The sequence below is a fragment of the Tachypleus tridentatus genome, chromosome 9 (genome assembly GCF_004210375.1).
Source record: "Tachypleus tridentatus isolate NWPU-2018 chromosome 9, ASM421037v1, whole genome shotgun sequence".
Taxonomy (NCBI): domain Eukaryota; kingdom Metazoa; phylum Arthropoda; class Merostomata; order Xiphosura; family Limulidae; genus Tachypleus; species Tachypleus tridentatus.
In genome coordinates this window covers 136,515,870-136,534,352 of record NC_134833.1, presented here as the reverse complement: position 1 = coordinate 136,534,352, position 18,483 = coordinate 136,515,870, and the positions used below count along the sequence as shown (strand labels likewise).

General features: G+C 32.7%; 1 protein-coding gene across 2 annotated transcripts in view; it reads right to left on the bottom strand.

The window, feature by feature from the left end:
* Positions 1 to 5,179: 5,179 nt before the first annotated feature.
* Positions 5,180 to 18,483, bottom strand: part of LOC143226455 (synapsin-like) — a 191,513-nt gene continuing 178,209 nt past the window's right edge. Inside the window, exons 8-11 of one of the 2 annotated variants that reach the window (XM_076457451.1) lie at positions 14,824 to 15,001; positions 13,633 to 13,742; positions 10,438 to 10,522; positions 5,180 to 9,746 (exon numbers count right to left, since the gene is read on the bottom strand). In XM_076457451.1, the coding sequence (XP_076313566.1) occupies positions 9,447 to 9,746; positions 10,438 to 10,522; positions 13,633 to 13,742; positions 14,824 to 15,001 (673 nt within the window). In that variant the 3' untranslated portion in view covers positions 5,180 to 9,446. The remainder of the gene's footprint in view (positions 9,747 to 10,437; positions 10,523 to 13,632; positions 13,743 to 14,823; positions 15,002 to 18,483) is intronic. The other variant, XM_076457452.1, reaches the window with a different exon arrangement.

Here is an 18,483-nt window from a genome sequence, read left to right as displayed (position 1 = left end):
CCGTGTGTAAAAAATAACTATAGATACACAAAAGATGCATCATTTCATAAATCTCCAAGTGATAGAATGAAGGGAAAAGAAGGATATTCAGATATTTTCGGTGACCTGCAGGTGATTATATTTAACACGGATTTACTTCATACACACTTCTAATCAGTTTGTTTGGCCTATTAAAGCCGACCGCTGACGAATTACTAGATTAACACAAGTTCAGAGACAGAGGTGTGGTTGCAGTGACACTAACATATATTATTATCTCAGCGTAAAAACGATACTTTATTATAATATATTAATATAAAAAAGACTTATATGCATCTCTTACCAGGAAATCAGTTTTCAGTAATATAAAATAAAATTACTTATCCATATTATGTAATTCAATATACATTTAATATTATTTCTTGAATACACGCCAATATACATGTAAGAACCCAAACCAAAATACTTGTCTATAAACCTCAGTTAAAATCTAGCTGTTTTGGTTAAAATTACAACCCTGTCTTTTATCCTGAATAATAATAAGTAAATAGTTGTGAAAATGTAATGAAAATAGCATAAATCTAGATTTATTTTAAACATAAAACATCGACTGACCTTGAGTACACATGGACACTTACAGTATCGAACAAAAGTATTAAAAAATAGAATATTTTATCATTCTTTCCGTTATATGGGTCTAATTTTTCCATGTCATCACAGAATGTAAATTTCAACATTATAGTAATGCCTCAGTGATCTCTGTTGATAATTGAATGAGCCAGGGTTAAAATACTTAACATTCTTTATAATTCCCACATACTTGTATCAAGGGCATGTTATAAGGTCCTACTTGAATAAATATACTAATCAAATTTAGGGTCATGGTACTCTATACAGTATCTTAACTATATTGAAAGAAACTAGGAAGGAACTACATGCAGTACCGGTACATGTTAGAAGAAATCAATTTAACAGAATTTCGTAAATAAATCTAGATAAAAAACAGTGTTTAACACTATATATTAAGTTGTTGTTTTTTTGTTATGTCTTGATCTCAAAAGCGTAGAGAATTATCTCAGTAGAGCAGAGAGTTCGTGTAAAAGCTTTAGGTAATGCTGATTGGACTCTGACAAATTGCTGTAGACTTGAAATGGTCCCCAAACACTGTCAAGTACATCCTAGCTTGTGAGCCTAAGACAGGTAAATTTTAAAATAAGAAAGAAAAAGGCAGAACATCTAACCTCAATGATACTGATGTTAAGTATCTTCGTTTATGCAACATTCAGGACAGAATGAAGATTACCACTGATCTCAAGTACGAGATAAACAACCATGTACCAAATGACAGAAACGTTTCCGGATTACAGTATCAAGAAGACGAGAGTGGAATATTTGGTCGTGTAACAGTTAAAAAAAACCTTTACTTTGGTCTACAGATGTTTTCAAGAGACTGAAATTTGCCTAAATGTACAAAAAACTTGACTGTTGATGATTGGAAATCTGTGTTATGGATAGATGAGTCCAACTTTGAAATATTTGGTTCAAAGTGTAGCTTGTGCATCCAGCTGAAGAAAGGTGAAAGATACCTGATCTGTCATAGTATACCCAGTGATTTGTATATTATTTGTAAAGGATTCTACTATCAAGAAGATAACGACCTCAAACATTCATTCAACCTATGGCAGGAATTACATAGCTAAGAAAGAAGCTGCTGAAGTCATTCACATGATGCAATGGCTGCCACAGAGCCCCAAACTCAACACAATTGAGCAGATCTGTAATTTGATAGATCAAAACTTGACAAATCAAAAGTTACCTCAAAGGAAAGTTTATTGGCGTATATTAGAGACACTTGGAGTGAAATTAAAGAGGACACTTTGATTAAATATGTTGCAGCAATACTTGCAGTTATTAAATCAAAAGAAGACACACTGTATTAACTGTTTGCTGAAGTCAAACCCTTCCATTAAGTTTTTGTTGTACTAAAAATGAAGATTAATCAAATTTTGATGTATCGCTAGTAATTTTTCTTCCATTGTTCTTTGAAAGTAGCTTGAAACCTAATGTATGGTTTAGTCTTAACACTTTTTGCACAGTACTGTACTTCTAGTGACTAAGGAGTCTCTCTCTAACCTTTTTTTTTTTTTTTTACGGTGACTTGAAACACACTTCACATCATAACCTTTTTCATTATTTTTTACTGGAAAAACTACAACAAAGTTATCGGTTTTATTAAACAAATGCAATTGAAATACCGTATGTGGACAGAATAATGGGTTAAAACAACTTTTAGTCTCATGATTAACATTATTCAGTCACGTAACCAGTTAAACATATAATGGGTTGAGGCCTAGGGCACTGAGCCGAGGTGTGTCTGTGTATTGGTATATAGGAGCAGCACTGAATGGTAATGCTGTTTTGAGGAAGTTAAAGAATGAGGTCGGTTTCAGTTTGAAACAAAGGAAGATTGTTTTGTTGTAATTCACATTTCCATGACAGGCATTCATTCTCAATATAAAAGACGTTTGCAAAACTGTCGAAGTAATAACAATGTTCCAAGTGATAAATAAACCCTTTGTGGACTACTTTAAGTCTAAAGTTTTTAGTTGTTGTTGAAGAATTTAAAAAATATTCAGTGTTTCCCTATCCCATTATCAATTTATAGGCCTAAACTGAGTACACGTAACCCCACACACTGTATATTTAAGCTACTGTGAAGTTTTATTCGTAAAATTTTGTACACACGATATTAAATAAGTAATAATCAATATCCCAATAAAAATTACAAACACAATAAAGAATGTAGGACTCTTTAGACATGCAGTTTTACCCTTTTAGTCCTATGTCTAGGTCATCAAACGTGGCAACTGACCTACCTTCAATATCATGTACCTATGACCCATGGAAGAAATTGTAAAGTGTTTTGTAGATACTTTTGAATGTCTATGAACGACTGTAGTAACATCATTCGCTTTGTTTACAGTCACAGTTATTTGCTTATGTTAGGCCTATACGCAATGTGTTAAGAATATCGTTTCCGTTTTTCTTTAGAATGGGGCAGAAATAGAGAAAACAATATTCCAACAACACTATATTCGTTACTGGTTGAAGTGTCCATCCACTGGACGGAAATTATGAAACTTCGCGATTAACGAAAGATTAACTTACGACATGAAAAGTTACTTGCTTTATATGTTATTGTAAAAAAAAAATTAAAAACGCCTACAGAAACTGTAAAATGTAAACCGAAAATTTGCATATATTTCCATATTTAACCAACAATCCTTCACGCCAAATTTGATAAAGGTTCATCAACAATGAGCCAAATACTGGTAAAAACGCAAAAACACCCATAGAAAAATACGAAACTAAAAAAGTGTATGTATCAAGGATCCAATGAAACGCCACAACAAATTTATTGAAGATTCATCTATAGGGGCGAAGTAGTTGTGAAAAAAACACCTATAAAAATTTCAAAACTGAACGTTTGACCTTTGATTTAATGTATTAGAATATCTTGTGAAAAAGGACTTTCTAATACTCTGAGGTTTAATGAGCACCTGGTTTGATTAATTAGCTAATTATCTGCCTTTGAGTGGCATATAAATTAAAGTTTTATCCTATTTTCGTATTCACTATTTACTGAAAAGCACATAACTTTCACAAAAAATTAAAAGTTAATCTAATTTCTTTTTCACTTTTTCAGAAAACAACAACTAATACTTAAGGTATATTACACTACTAACAATCCCAATTGTTCTCTTGAACTTTGGACACTTCCTTTTAAAGACGATTGAAACAGTTTATTTTTAAAGAACACGTTTAAAACGAGAGTTTAACTTTCCACAAAAGCCGACAACAGACAGCACACATGTTTGTGCTGGTTATCTCCAGGGTCACCGTTGCGATACACATCATTAGGGAATGACTACATCCTTGTTGTTTGATGTCTCTATCACTAATTTAGGCCTAGACGTAGAAGTAGACCGACATTTTACGACATCCTACTAAAGCAATATTAGCCTTGAGACTAAAGCTCAACTTTATTGGTGGCGTAGATAACTCAGTCAAGTATTTCATCACTAAAAATTACTGGCTAGTAGAATAACTGAAGAAGAAAGAAAAAATTATATCTTCAAAAAGAAAATGTTATGAAAAAATTTTTATGTAAAAATGTTGATTTTCAGATAAGGAATATAAGTAATATTAAATTATATTCAGGGAATAATTCTTATTCATTGTTACATGACGTAGAAATTTGTGTCGTTTATATCTTAGTAAATCACTTCTTCTTCTGTATTAAAAAAAAAAAACAAAAAAAACTTTGTTTAGTACAATTGTACAAGGTCAGGATTTTTTTTATGAAATTCCCCCATATTTTTCACATTCACAATGACTACAAGTTTATACAAGTAGTGCTGTGTTTATTATAATGTAGCTTGTTATCAAAATAAGTATGTTCTTGTATTGCATTGTCACTATTAAGAAACAAAGAAGTTCTTGTTTGTGGTGTCCTTGTTATGGGATTAAAAATGAATTATTGGTGTTGACTGTGTTTAAGTGACTAAGATATTTTATTGTTGGTATCATTATTATGTGACTAAAAACTTTTCTTCTTGTTGGTGTGAAGTTTATGTTGCTAAAAGTCTTTGCGACTGTTTTACTTTTAATTTAGCTCTCGGTGATCAAGCGATAAGTCTGGGGGTTTATAACGCTAACAATTGGGTTTTGATACTCGTGGTTGATAAAGTAAAGATAGTCTATTGTGTAGCTACGTGCCTAACAACAAGTAAGACGTTTTTATTTAATTAAAAGAAGTATTCTTTGTGTCGTTGTTACCTATCTAAATTTAGCTGTTGTTAGCGTTCTTATGTAACCAATAGTCTTCGTGTTTGGTGTCATTGTTACGCAGTGGAAATTAATTACTGTTTATATCATTATTATATTACTAAAAGAACCATTGCTATTGGCCTATATTCATGTCATTAATATAACGATAAAAGCTTGATAGTTTGTAATACTTTGTTGAAAAGTACAACAATTTGATTAATTTGATAACTATACGATTTCTTTAAATGAGATTGTTTGTCCACGATGTTGTTTTTCAGGTAGCAGTTTAGAGATGTTACCTGCTTTTGCACTGTTATTGGATATATATTATTATTTAGTTTACATTAATTCTCGTATTCAACACAGAGCCTTAGTATGATACAACACATGTTGTCTGAGTTTAATTATTTTAAAATTTTACAGTACTATATCATACAACAACCACTGATACAAGCAATGATAATGTACCACACTTTATCACAAGGTAAGGCTTACAACACTAATATAAACATTTGTCACAAGAAAAGTCTCACAATGCTAAGATATACATTCTCGTACGAGAGAACTATTACAATGCTTAGATTATACTATGTCCCCAAAACAGATTTACACTACAGATACTTTGCTACTTCGCATTAATTTTTACTTACTAAACAGATGGCGCCACAAGACAGTAACCTGAAGTACAGATCAATGAAAATTTCAGACGAAAATTCTATGTTCACCAATTTGAACTTCACTAGATAGGTTTTAGTTATCTAGATATTAAATACATTTCGTTGAAAAAAAATGATAATAAAATTACCAAACTAATTTAGATTTTGTCGTGCAACAACAATATAGGCATGTAATTATTTGTTATTTCTATTTCAGATATTAAAAAAAACATTCAATCTATTTTTTTATTTTTATAAATTGAACAGACATATTGCTGTAAATATTTTAGCAGTAAATAATAAAAACATTATTATTGAAAACACTACCCTCGTTACAGTTTCGAAGAGTGTGTTTTATTTGATTTTAGCTTAATGGCTACCATTGAATGTTGTTTTTGAACAAAATTGTTCAACAGATTTGCGATCTAAAAGCCAATATATAGTAACATAATAGAAATACCTAATCTTATGTTTTGTATTTATTCATGTTACGTGAAATTTCAGCTGCATTATGATTTTATATCAAAGTTTTAATTCTCGTGTAATCTGATCATTTCTGGATGTTTCAGCATGGTTATTTATACTTAAGATTAAGAGCAAAGAGATCATGAATTGTATTCTGAAAATTATGAAGAAAAATGACGGGCTAAGTTTGAGGAATGTAATTTTTCGAAGCCTTTTTTTTTTTTTCTCTTAACTGTTCAAGTTACTTAAAATGCGCATGTTTCTGGTTCAGTCTCAATTATCTTCTTTGAAATAACAACATTAAGAACGAAACAAAAAATAAAAACATTGTTTCTACTGATTATAACCTAATTCACGATTTTATGAGTCGATTTACAAACAAACTGCTAGTAATTATTAAAATAATTTATGAGCATAAACTTCTATTAAGTTCATGTTTTATGTAAATCAATTGAAAGTATATTTTGTACACTTTCAAGACAGATATTAAACATATCTTACTATAAGTTACAAGTGAATTAAGAAATTTGTTAAGCAAATAATTATTTCTAAAGAAAACACGGTAACTAATTACCCAAAATTAACAGTATTTTTTGTAAAAGACAAAAAAGCGTTAGCCTGTCTGTTAAGAGGAACTTTATAAATTGGTTATAGCAAAATATTCTAAACTACCATTCAAAAGATTTCAGTTCTTTTTCTAACAGATTTGTCATTATAGAGAGTTCCACTACACCACAGTAATAATTTATCGTAAAAATGACATTTTTTATAATTCCCAGCAATCCACGATCACAATAACCAGCAACAACAGACTGTAAAAAAAAACAAATAATTCAGTTAAGTAATTAGTCTCTACATATCACTTGTTCTTCCTCAAATGATGTGAATTTCAGACATGTATTATAACACAATACATACATCAGTTTGACGGTATCGTTGATACCCGGATGTAATTTAGCTTCACCAACGCCACCACAACTATCAATGTATGTCGAGATATCTGTGGTTTGAACGTGACCATAGGATGTTATGGTATTCAATACTATTCACCTGTTATTTCCAACTCCAATTGTTTGTTTCGCGGATAAAAAAAAAAAGACATTTAAATAGTTTTAAGAATATTAAACACGGAACATTTGTAAAGGTCTAACTCCTGATATCGAAATACTAATCTAACATCGTTTTACACGTAAGAAGCCTAAGGTATTTTATTACTACATTATGTTCATGGAAAAGATGAAAGTTACATAGAGTTTACTAACCAGTAACTATTTAAACTACAAAGTACTACAGCAATATGGTTACCAATACATCTAGAAATCTCTGATCTAATTCTATTAAAATTAAGTAAGAATGCCTATTCTTTTTCTTGGTGATCCGTTTCCAAACTTTATTTAAATTTATATATATGTATTGTTAAACACTGAAGTGTTACATAACATTAGGATTATCAATAATCTACTGGAATGAAAATAGCTTTACACATAACACAGATAAAGATATATAAATTTTAGTCGTTTTGTCTTTCAACTTTACTAAACATAAGTTTTTGTTTTTTCCATGTGGTACAATGTAAGTAATTTAACCACTGAAGTAGTTTAAAACTTGCTATAACGTTTAGTTAACCACTGATGAATAATTTAAATCCAACCATAACCTTTAGTTGACCAATAAGGAACATTTTAGACCTTACCATAACCTCCAAAAGCATTACTAAGATTTCTAACAATGCCTCAATTCTTTTAAGTACACTCTACAGTCAGTACAATTTTGTTGTTGATTAGTTAGTACAAATCTATATGATGGACTACCTACACTCTGTCCACCGCAAGGAATCAATCCTAGATTTGAATGTTGGAAGTTTCTAAACTTACCACCAGAGAACTGACACTTTCACATAAAAAACGTTTTTATATCACACTGTAAAACTTCAACACTGGAATCTGGCCATAGCATATAATTAAATAACTTATAATTCAAATGATAAAAATCAACAACCAGAATTACTTGAATGTACTAAAGAAAATGTTACGTAATCCGAGGGTAACAAAATAAGAAGTAGAATGGAGAATTTATTTTTTATACCTAATCACCTGGTGATCAAAAGTGCATCAGTTGGTTGCAACTTTGAGTGGATATATATGCGTGTATGAAGAAAAGTGTGCTACAGTTTTCCTATTCAGATTTTTTAAAGTGCTACTGCTGACGTTTTTAGCCCTAAATTCATAATTGAAATTTTAATTATATTTATTACGTAATTGACAACTGAAAAGAAAAGTGTTCTTATAGCTTACAAAAGCGGAGAACCACAACTTTAAACAAAAACTATTTAAGACGAGATTTTTATAGCTCTTATCATTCGCTAATACCTACGTAAGAAAGTCATCAAAGATTGCTCTTGTAGCAACAGCTTTATTTGAAAAGAGAAAAAACGAGACACGTAGCGACATCTGCTATTTTCTTTTTAACGTGTTCTTTCCAGCCACAAAAGCCAAACCAGTTCTACGAACAGGGATGAAAGGTTCGCTAATATCATTTCATTTTTCAGGACAATAAACCTGTTTCAAGTTAAATGACGCTTGATTAGAGGCTGTAAAGATGGATGGATATATAAATTCAACATTTGTCATCCAAACTGTAATTACTTTTAAACCTTTTTCTCTCTACTTCAATCTCACAGGATTTGTTGAGATTTTCAAATTATTTGTCCTTGTAGCATCACTCCCCCCTCCATACCTTCTTCGTGTCCTGTTTTAAATATAAACAAGTGATCACGTACTTAGGTTAAAATCAGCGTATTTCGTCACATCTTTGATATTAATAAGAAGAAAATATACAATATATAAAGAAAAACCAGGACTTCAAACATTTCTGATTCCTGATGACCTTTGTAACAATCTATCTTATATTGGATCCAGCGCATTCAATCGCATCTTATAGCAGAAGCTATGAAACTGTAAATAAGATTTCCGGTTCGTGGAATCTTGCGTAACAACGTACTTTATGTCGCATTTTATCACATCTTTGATGTTAATCAAAGGAAAATGTATAATAATAAGAAACACCTTAAACATTTTATATTTCAAATATCTTACGTAACAATTTGCCGTGTGTTGGATTCAGCGCATTTTATCGCATCTTAAATTTTAATTAGCACAAATTCAATAACCATAAGACAATGAGAACTTAATCATTATTTCCATTTCCAGTTCCAGTTCCATTATTTTAATTGCACATACGTGAAAAGCCTATTAAGAATTATTTTGACACTTTTAAGGACGTAATACTAGAATTATAAATTTGTACCCACCTTTTACATAAATTTTGAATAGCCAGATTCATTGTTTTGTGTTAAACAAAAAATATGCTAATTCAGTAAACAGAAGCACATATTTATAAACTAGTTAAATTACTAGTAAAACCTAATCTAGTAACTTAAATTCAGCACCTAATCTTCTGGAAAAAAATGTTGGTTTCAAGTTTAACACTTAATTAAAATATAAACAAAGACAACGTTCATATGTCTTTAAAGATTCCTGCAAACGTTTTTCGTAAATTTTGCATGGTATCATCATGGTCTTCCGAGTCCTTTCTTTTGTCTGACTGGGAATCCCGCCTAAAAAGGGAGGAAGCGCCACCTGGTGTCGTTGTTTTGACTTCAGAGGATGTCTTATGCTGTTCCTGCGTAGGCACTTGCTTTCTGTCTGAATTATCTTGAGATGACTGTGAATCTCTACGCGACTCTGTTGCGGGTCTGTCAACAAAACTACCTTCTGGTTGCTTAGATGCTGCTGGTGCCCTCTGTTGGGAGTCTGTCTATAGATAAAATATTAATACAGGAAATTTAGTAGTAATTAGGTTAAACTCATGATTGAACATCTTTTCGAAGGATAATTTTTAATCGAAAAAAAGCAGTGAAGTCATTATATCTCAGCTTTAGTAATCTTGTTTCTGTTTTTGATTTGTAGGCGTAACATTAACACTCTTGCTAATAAGCACAGCTGCAAAATTTTTATTCAAATACCGTCTGAAACGTTCTTTGTTTTTAATATAAATAAACAAACGTAGGTGTAACGTAATAAAACCCGAAGTAGAGGAAAATAGTTAATATCACTGTAAGGGAAGACGACAGGTGTAATGTTCGTTACAGAAAATGTGCCACCAACTGGAACTTTCGGTTAAACCTAACACCTGTCAACAACTAACGGTTAAATACGATAAATATTTATAATTTATGTGCGGAGCACAGAATCGCCTTCTCAAAATAACCTTTAATAAACGTAAAATTTATAACAAGAAGGTTTGGTTAATTTCTGTGACAAAAAACACAAAAGAAAAAAAAACTTCCATTCTTAAAGCAAGATCCGATTTGTAAAATGTTAAATTCCAACTGCTTAAGCAGCCATACGTGCGTGGTGATACCACACTATTGAAAATCGTTAAATATATATTTATATAATAAAAAGAAATAGCATTTTCAGTTGGATAAAAACAATTGTAAACTTACCATTGATTGGCAAGACGAAGAAGGAGCAATTTGTTCTTCTGGCAGTGACTGGCTGCTGATGCTGGATCGAGATGACTGCTTGCTACTAGAAGAAATATAGAAATTTCGGCACACATTTGAAAAGCATCATGTTTAAAAACATAAAACATTGAGGAGGTTAACACCAATAGTCAATTCAGCATTTCTTGTGTTTACAATTCACTTGAACTTTAGTTGATCAAAAAATGCATTAAGTGTACGTTGGCCTCCATGTTCTTGTTTCTTTGTCAGGATAATTCAGTTTTAATATATATATATTGAAAGCTGTAGATACTTAAACATCTATAAGTGCAATTCTGAAAAGAACAACTACATCAAAAGTTTTTGCTGTTTTCTTTCTTTTCTATTATGTTATTTATGGATTGTATAATTTTGTCAGTAAGCTCAAAATTTAATGCACAGAGGTTATATTCGGTACTAATTATTATAATTAATTTCAAGTTAAAACCTTACAATAATCTTCCAGGATTGATCGATTGTATTCTAATAACTGGTCTTGTTATTACTTCATACTATTTTTGGTATTAAAGAATCGCGAGTTGTATCGACTGTCAAACCATATTTATACCTATTTCTACTTTTGTTTCTCATTTCATATTCATATAATAGTCCAAACCTCTCATTAGGAAAATCAAGTAACATCAGCTGCATGACATTAACCTGAGAAATTTTTATGAACTGAAAATGGTAACCATATGAACATCTATAACACATAATCACTCTCTCTCCTGCTGACATCTAATGATACCACGTAAATAAAACACAATTAATCATTTTGATCACCAGGAGCTCATTTCTTTTGAAAATGAAAATACAACCAAGGTTGAAATTCTTACAAAGAAAATTATTCTGCTTAAGATATTTTCAGCTGAAAAAGAGCAGGCGAATAAATATATATTTTTTTTCTATCAGAGTGACCATATCTATCTGTTAACGAAAATAACAAAACATAAATGAAAATGATATTCTTCAATATATATTATAGCAAAATACCGACGAATAGGTAATTCGTGGTATATTACACTAAAAGCGTATTTCAAGACGGCTGGTATGGGTATTAAAACTTTTATTAAAATAAAGCAGAGAACAACGTTTCGACCTTCTTAGGTCATCTTCAGGTTAACAAAGAGAGTTTGCAACTGAATGTTGCCGGGAACATGTCTTAGAAACGAGAGTGTAAACGGGTACGGGATTGTAGGGGGCGTTGTAGTATAAGTTATTAATCAGTACAGATAGAGGAATGTTCCTTTATGGTTGCATGGCCGAGCGCGTAAGGCGTGCGACTCGTAATCCGAGGGTCGCGGGTTCGCGCCCGCGTCGCGCTAAACATACTCGCCCTCCCAGCCATGGGGGTATATAATGTGACAGTCAATCCCACTATTCGTTGGTAAAGGAGTAGCCCAAGAGTTGGCGGTGAATGGTGATGACTAGCTGCCTTCCCTCTAATCTTACACTGCTAAATTAGGGACGGCTAGCACAGATAGCCCTCGAGTAGCTTTGTGCGAAATTCCAAAACAAACAAAAAACAAATCCTTTATGGTTTTTTGGTTTTAGTTGTTGTATATGCAGGGCTTCTCTGATTCTGTTTTTGTTTATATTTACTTCCATACTTAGTATCTCGGTGTTTTCTATGGTTATGTTGTGTTTATTTGATTTGCAGTGTTCAAAAACGTATGAAGATGTTTTTTAGTGTTCTTTCGATGAATCTGGTTTCCATTCTTCTGCTTGTTTCTCCAATATAGAAGTCGTGACAGTTGTTACATTGTATTTTATAAATAATGTTGGTGTTGTGTTTGTCAGTGTAGTTTTTACACAGTATAGACCTTAGTTTTGTGCTTGGTTTTGAATAAATTTGGTATTAACTGGAATGTTGTGTTTTGTTATAAGTTTGTTTTTTTTTCAAATGTTGGTTATTTTTTTCCGCTGATAACGGAAACATATAGTATGCAGCAGTGTAAAGTTTTGTAGTTTGTTGGTTCTTGGGATTTATTATTGTTTGTTCGTTGTTGACCGTGGTATATTACACTGTTTAGAGTAAAACCAAACGACAGCTTGCGAAATTGTAAATGAGCTGAACACGTAGTAAATGAGTAGAATAAAACAGTACGTTGTTAATAAATGAGTAGAATAAAACAGTACGTTGTTAATAAATGAGTAGAATAAAACAGTACGTTGTTAATAAATGAATAGAATAAAACAGTACGTTGTTAATAAATGAATAGAATAAAACAGTACGTTGTTAATAAATGAGTAGAATAAAACAGTACGTTGTTAATAAATGAGTAGAATAAAACAGAACGTTGTTAATAAATGAGTACGTTGTTAATAAATGAGTAGAATAAAACAGTACGTTGTTAATAAATGAGTAGAATAAAACAGTACGTTGTTAATAAATGAGTAGAATAAAACAGTACGTTGTTAATATTAACAACGATTTTGAGGTAGTTTTTTTTAGTATAAATCTAAAATTCCATAAAATATTAAGGATATTTGGAAATAAGTGTAATGTATTAAGTCTCGGAAATTAAACCAAACTACTACAACAATAATTATTCAAAACATTCGATAAAACAACGAGTAAAAGGAAATGAACGAAACGCTACGTGCAATATTACAACCTGACTTTTGAACGGATGTAATACTGAAACATGAAAACATATCTGTTCATATTGGATAACAAATACCATATCGTGACTAACTGTGATGTAATTTCTAGCTGTGTAAGCTTTCATGAGCCAAACTGGATCGATGAGAGGGAACATTATCCAAGTTTTATATGTTTAGGTATGGAAAACGAAATCTACCACAAGGACGTAACATTACATTAGGAACTGATGGTTTGTTTGTTTGTTTGTTTTATGAATTTCGCACAAAGCTACTCGAGGGCTATCTGTGCTAGCCGTCCCTAATTTAGCAGTGTAAGACTAGAGGGAAGGCAGCTAGTCATCACCACCCACCGCCAACTCTTGGGCTACTCTTTTACCAACGAATAGTGGGATTGACCGTCACATTATAACGCACTCACGGCTGAAAGGGCGAGCATGTTTAGCGCGACGGGGATGCGAACCCGCGACCCTCGGATTACGAGTTGCACGCCTTAACACGCTTGGCCATGCCAGGCCCAGTAACTGATGGAAGTCCAGTTTTTCTACTAACCTCATGATTGGTCTACAGTAGGTCTGCATACGTTGGACAACTAGTTCAGCCACCAGTCTTCTGTCCTCTTCTTGACTTTCTCCCAGAAAAGTCATACCAGAACCGTTAACCTAATCAAAACTTGCTATTAAAATACGTTAATTGCAAAAACTTATACGAAAAGATAATATCTGGAAGAAACTTCATTTATACTATTTGACATTTCCCAAACTGAATATGTTTCTCGATTTCTATACGTTTGTTAATCAAAATCTTTCCTATACAGAGTTTTACGTACACGCTGTACTTTCACAAATCTTCTGGTACCCTAATTTCTTCCTTTAACCAACACGTTAGTTTTTCTCTGCGTATTCAAGAACTCTGGCAGAAACCGAATATTGGATTCAGGCGAGATAACAACATGGAACTTTTCTCCGTCAAAAATGACAAAAATAATTTCCTAACCGTGAATGGTGTTTTCATTGTAACGAACTAAAGTCGGATGAAAAACTACTGAAACTACACCTTAACATCTACAAATAACAATCGTAGTTTGGAGGTTTTAATCCTTAATAAAGCTTCTTTTGTTTTCAATAAAATAGTAATATTACTCGATTTTACGGATGGTTTTTCTTTGGCAAGATCTTTAGTATCCATGAAGAAAAATAAGCAAATTACAGGAATATCTTACTCCTTTCCGCTAGTTAACCTGTCTACATCTTTAATAATCTTTATCAGGGTGGTTGCTAACCTACCTACATGTTTAATATATTAACTTCCTGGCCAACTTTCACGACGACTCTTTTTATCTAACAATTATCTTCCTGATAACTTCAATGATACGCTCTTAGTATCCTATCCTTGGGTGTCCCTCTATATCTTCTTTCCCCCCCCTCTTTCTAAAGTGCAGCTGTTTTCTAATGACGTAAGTAGTATATTTTAACATTCTTTCTTAATACCGATTCATTTTTATTATTTCTCTTCGTTTTTCACCATCCACCTTCCTGATGATAATCTAAAGGATATTCGTCCTCGTTTGACCTTTCTACTCCGCCCTTCATTCCTGTCAACCAACTTTCCTTCCCCGGGAATTCTGTTGCACGTGCTCTTTTCTTATACTAGATTCTATAATACGTTTATGGTCATATTCTCCCAGAGCGCTTCTACTGTGAACATTTTTCCCCGTCCTTCCCTGTGTATCTTATTACAAACCTCGATTATATATTCCCGCCCGTCTTTCCCTTGAATGGCTTCAACAGCACACATATCCAGTCCACCAAACAATTCCGAGACTGCGTCCACCCATTGCCTGTAACGGTCCGTCATCTGAATCTGTTCCAACATGGCGGATCCTGTGTTAGCCTTCCAATTTCCAGAAATTGACTTCCTCCTGATTCGTCAAATATACAAAATATAAAGTTATATTCTGATATAGTAGTATATAACCATAATTATATTTAGACCGATTACTTCAAGGGCAAACTTTGGTGCGTGTATGTTTTCTAATAGCAAAGCTACATCAGGCTATCTGCTGTGTCCACAGAATGAAATCGAACCCCTGATTTAGCGTTGTAAATCCCAAGACTTACCACTGTCCCACCAGGGGACAGGCAAGGTTAAGATCATTCACTCGGGCTCATTTTTACTGAAGTCCTAGTAAAATACTGCCACCTACCGAGTAAAATACTTTAAAATCCTCATTAAATTTAGCATACATTGTGAAATTACATTTTCAGGCACTGAATGATATAAAATCAACACAAAACCACATTAGGCTACACCTTTTGAGAAAGTTAAAAACGGTATATTGTAAAAAACTCTATTATTTTTATAAATTGTATCATTAAATGTGCAATAAAAATTTGTCACAAAGATAATTTTGCTCCGTGGTGTAATATTTGCGCAAGATTTTATCAAACACAATGTCGTGAAATGTGCTAGTTCGTTCATACGAAGTCCAGATAAACATCTTATTGATCGCTTGTGGTTTTTTTTTATTTAGTTTTTTGTGTAACGTTCCCTCGGGCTTTTCGAGTTCACCCAGAACTGCCACATCAAAGCGTTCTTTAGTTCCCGTTTCACTTGCACTCACAGGTTAAAAAGAAATGTTGAAGGTATGTCAATTTCCAGCGTATATGAACCATTACGATTAGGGGCGCTGACAAAAGGCCGTTAAGCCCTTTTTAAAGAAGCTTTAAAGCAGTCTTGACACGCACGACTGTTCTCATTAAGAAAGATTTCAACTTCAGTATTTCTATCAACAAAAGCGTCGAAAAGGTGACATCTTCTAGTGTATACTCACTTTGATACTTTGACAAGTCTGCACTTAAAGAACACCGTCTGTCTACTTCCGGGTTAGAGATTATTATTATAGTTTGACAAATAAAAATCATCCAGTCTTAAGAAATAATTTTACCTCCTCTTGATAAAGTGTTTTTCTTTATTCATAAAAATGTCATTCTTTGTCAGTTTCTTGGCAAAAAAGCTGACGTTTGTCAAATGTTACAAGTTGCTATGAAAAATTAGTTTATTTATAAAATGCTAATGCGAAACACGAGAAATTGTTTAATAAGCTGTAGTTACATTAAACGCCAACGCAGATAGCCCTTGAGTAGCTTTGCGCGAAATTCAAAACAAACCAAACCAAACGCCATCTGTTGTCTCAAACAACTCAGACGCAGACTTGGTTTGAAAATTAAACAGTAAAAATTACGTTTAAATAATAGTAAATACAATCGTTAATAGTTAAACTTAATATACTTAATCAAGTTAATACCATAACAGTTGTTCTAAAACAACTATGACATGTCAGTTGTATATCAACATGGTAAGACCTGGTATTAAAACTATGACATGTCAGTTGTATATCAACATGGTAAGACCTGGTATTAAAACTATGACATGCCAGTTGTATATCAACATGGTAAGACCTGGTATTAAAACTATGACATTTCAGTTGTATATCAACATTGTAAGACCTGGTATTAAAACTATGACATTTCAGTTGTATATCAACATTGTAAGACCTGGTATTAAAACTATGACATGTCAGTTGTATATCAACATGGTAAGACCAGGTATTAAAACTATGACATTTCAGATGTATATCAACATGGTAAGACCTGGTATTAAAACTATGACATGTCAGTTGTATATCAACATGGTAAGACCTGGTATTAAAACTATGACATTTCAGTTGTATATCAACATGGTGAGACTTGGTATTAAATGAAATCTTTACCGACACTGGATAGGGCAGATATAATTTCGTTGACATATTATCATATTATTTCTCCTTTCTTATCTAAGATTTTAGAATTTATCCAAAGTTACTGTGCTATTAAATATATATGTATATATTTTAAAATACTAAAACTTTATAACAAAAATGGTGATCATTACCAAAGCCTCCCTCGTGGCTCACCAGTAATTTTACGGGCTTATAATTCAAATAATAGGGTTTTAATACCATAGTGGGCACGACAGAGATAACCCACTATGCATCTTTGTACAAAGTTATTGCGGTAACACTGATCAAATATAATTATACGAATATTAAAGCCAAGTGATGTGTTTGAAAATTACGACTATAAAACTGGATTTCGATACCCGTAACGGGCACATCACAGATAGCCACTTGTGTAGTTTAGTACTTAATTACAAACAGCAAAAGTGGTAGTCGCGCAAGGTTACCATGACAACTGCGATTAGATATAATTTTAAATACTTGAAAATTCCTTCACTATATTTTCTCTCTAAATAGAAAACATACAAAGCATTTAAATATAATGTAAGTATTATTCTAATGCTCATTTTTCCTTAGGAAAACATAAGTTACAAAGGTTTTGTTTGATACGCAAAAGTAAAAAATTACTCTTGGAAATTAAAATCTCGAAAAGCCTTTCCTCACTAAGGTAAATCATAGAATTATCTCTCATTGTTTTGGTAGTCCCCCCAGTGGCTCAGCGGTATGTCTACGGACTTGCAACGCTAAAAACCGGGTTGCGATACCCGTGGTGGGCAGAGCACAGATAGCCCAGTGTGTAGCTTTGTGCTTAATTCAAAACAATAACAACAACTCATTGTTTTGAAACTCTAAAATAGTAATTTGCTCATCCATTTTATTACGTTTCTTTCTAAAGGAGTCAGAAAGATCTATAATTAAGGTAAACTCTTTTTAAATACTGGTAGTTTATTTAAAAATTGATTCTACCTTACCGAATGTTAATACTTTTGACCTATAATATAGGAATATTTATATTTGTGCATAGACTCTTGTAGCAGTTAAAGGTTGTATGGCTTGGTGATTAAGGGGAGCTTGATTCGCAATCTCTGGGTCGTTGGATTGAAATTGTATCCTAACACACTTGTTTTTTCAGCTGTGGAACGTAACGGTTAATCCCATCATTCGTTGGTAAAAGAGTTGACGATAGGTGGCGTTGAGTTCTTCTTCAAAACTAGAAACATCTAGCGCAGTTATCCCACGAGTAACTTTGCGTCAAAATTCAACAAACTTCCAGTGGTTACACTCGAAACCATCGCTTAAAAATACTTGTTTTTGTTCAGAACGGTCTCTTTGTGTATTCTATGTTATATTTTCTTTATTTGATAGATGAACTGCCACAGTTTAACATACGTTTGTAACGGGTCCGGCATGGCCAAGTGATTAAGGGCTCGAATCCACGTCTCACCAAACATGCTCGCCCTTTCAGCCGTGAGGACGTTATAAGATGACTGTCAATCCCCCTATTCGTTGATAAAAGAGTAGCCCAAGAGTTGGCGGTGGGTGGTGATGACTAGCTGCTTTCCCTCTAGTCTTACGCTAAAAATTAGGGATGGCTAGCGCAGATAGCCCTCGTGTAGCTTTGCACA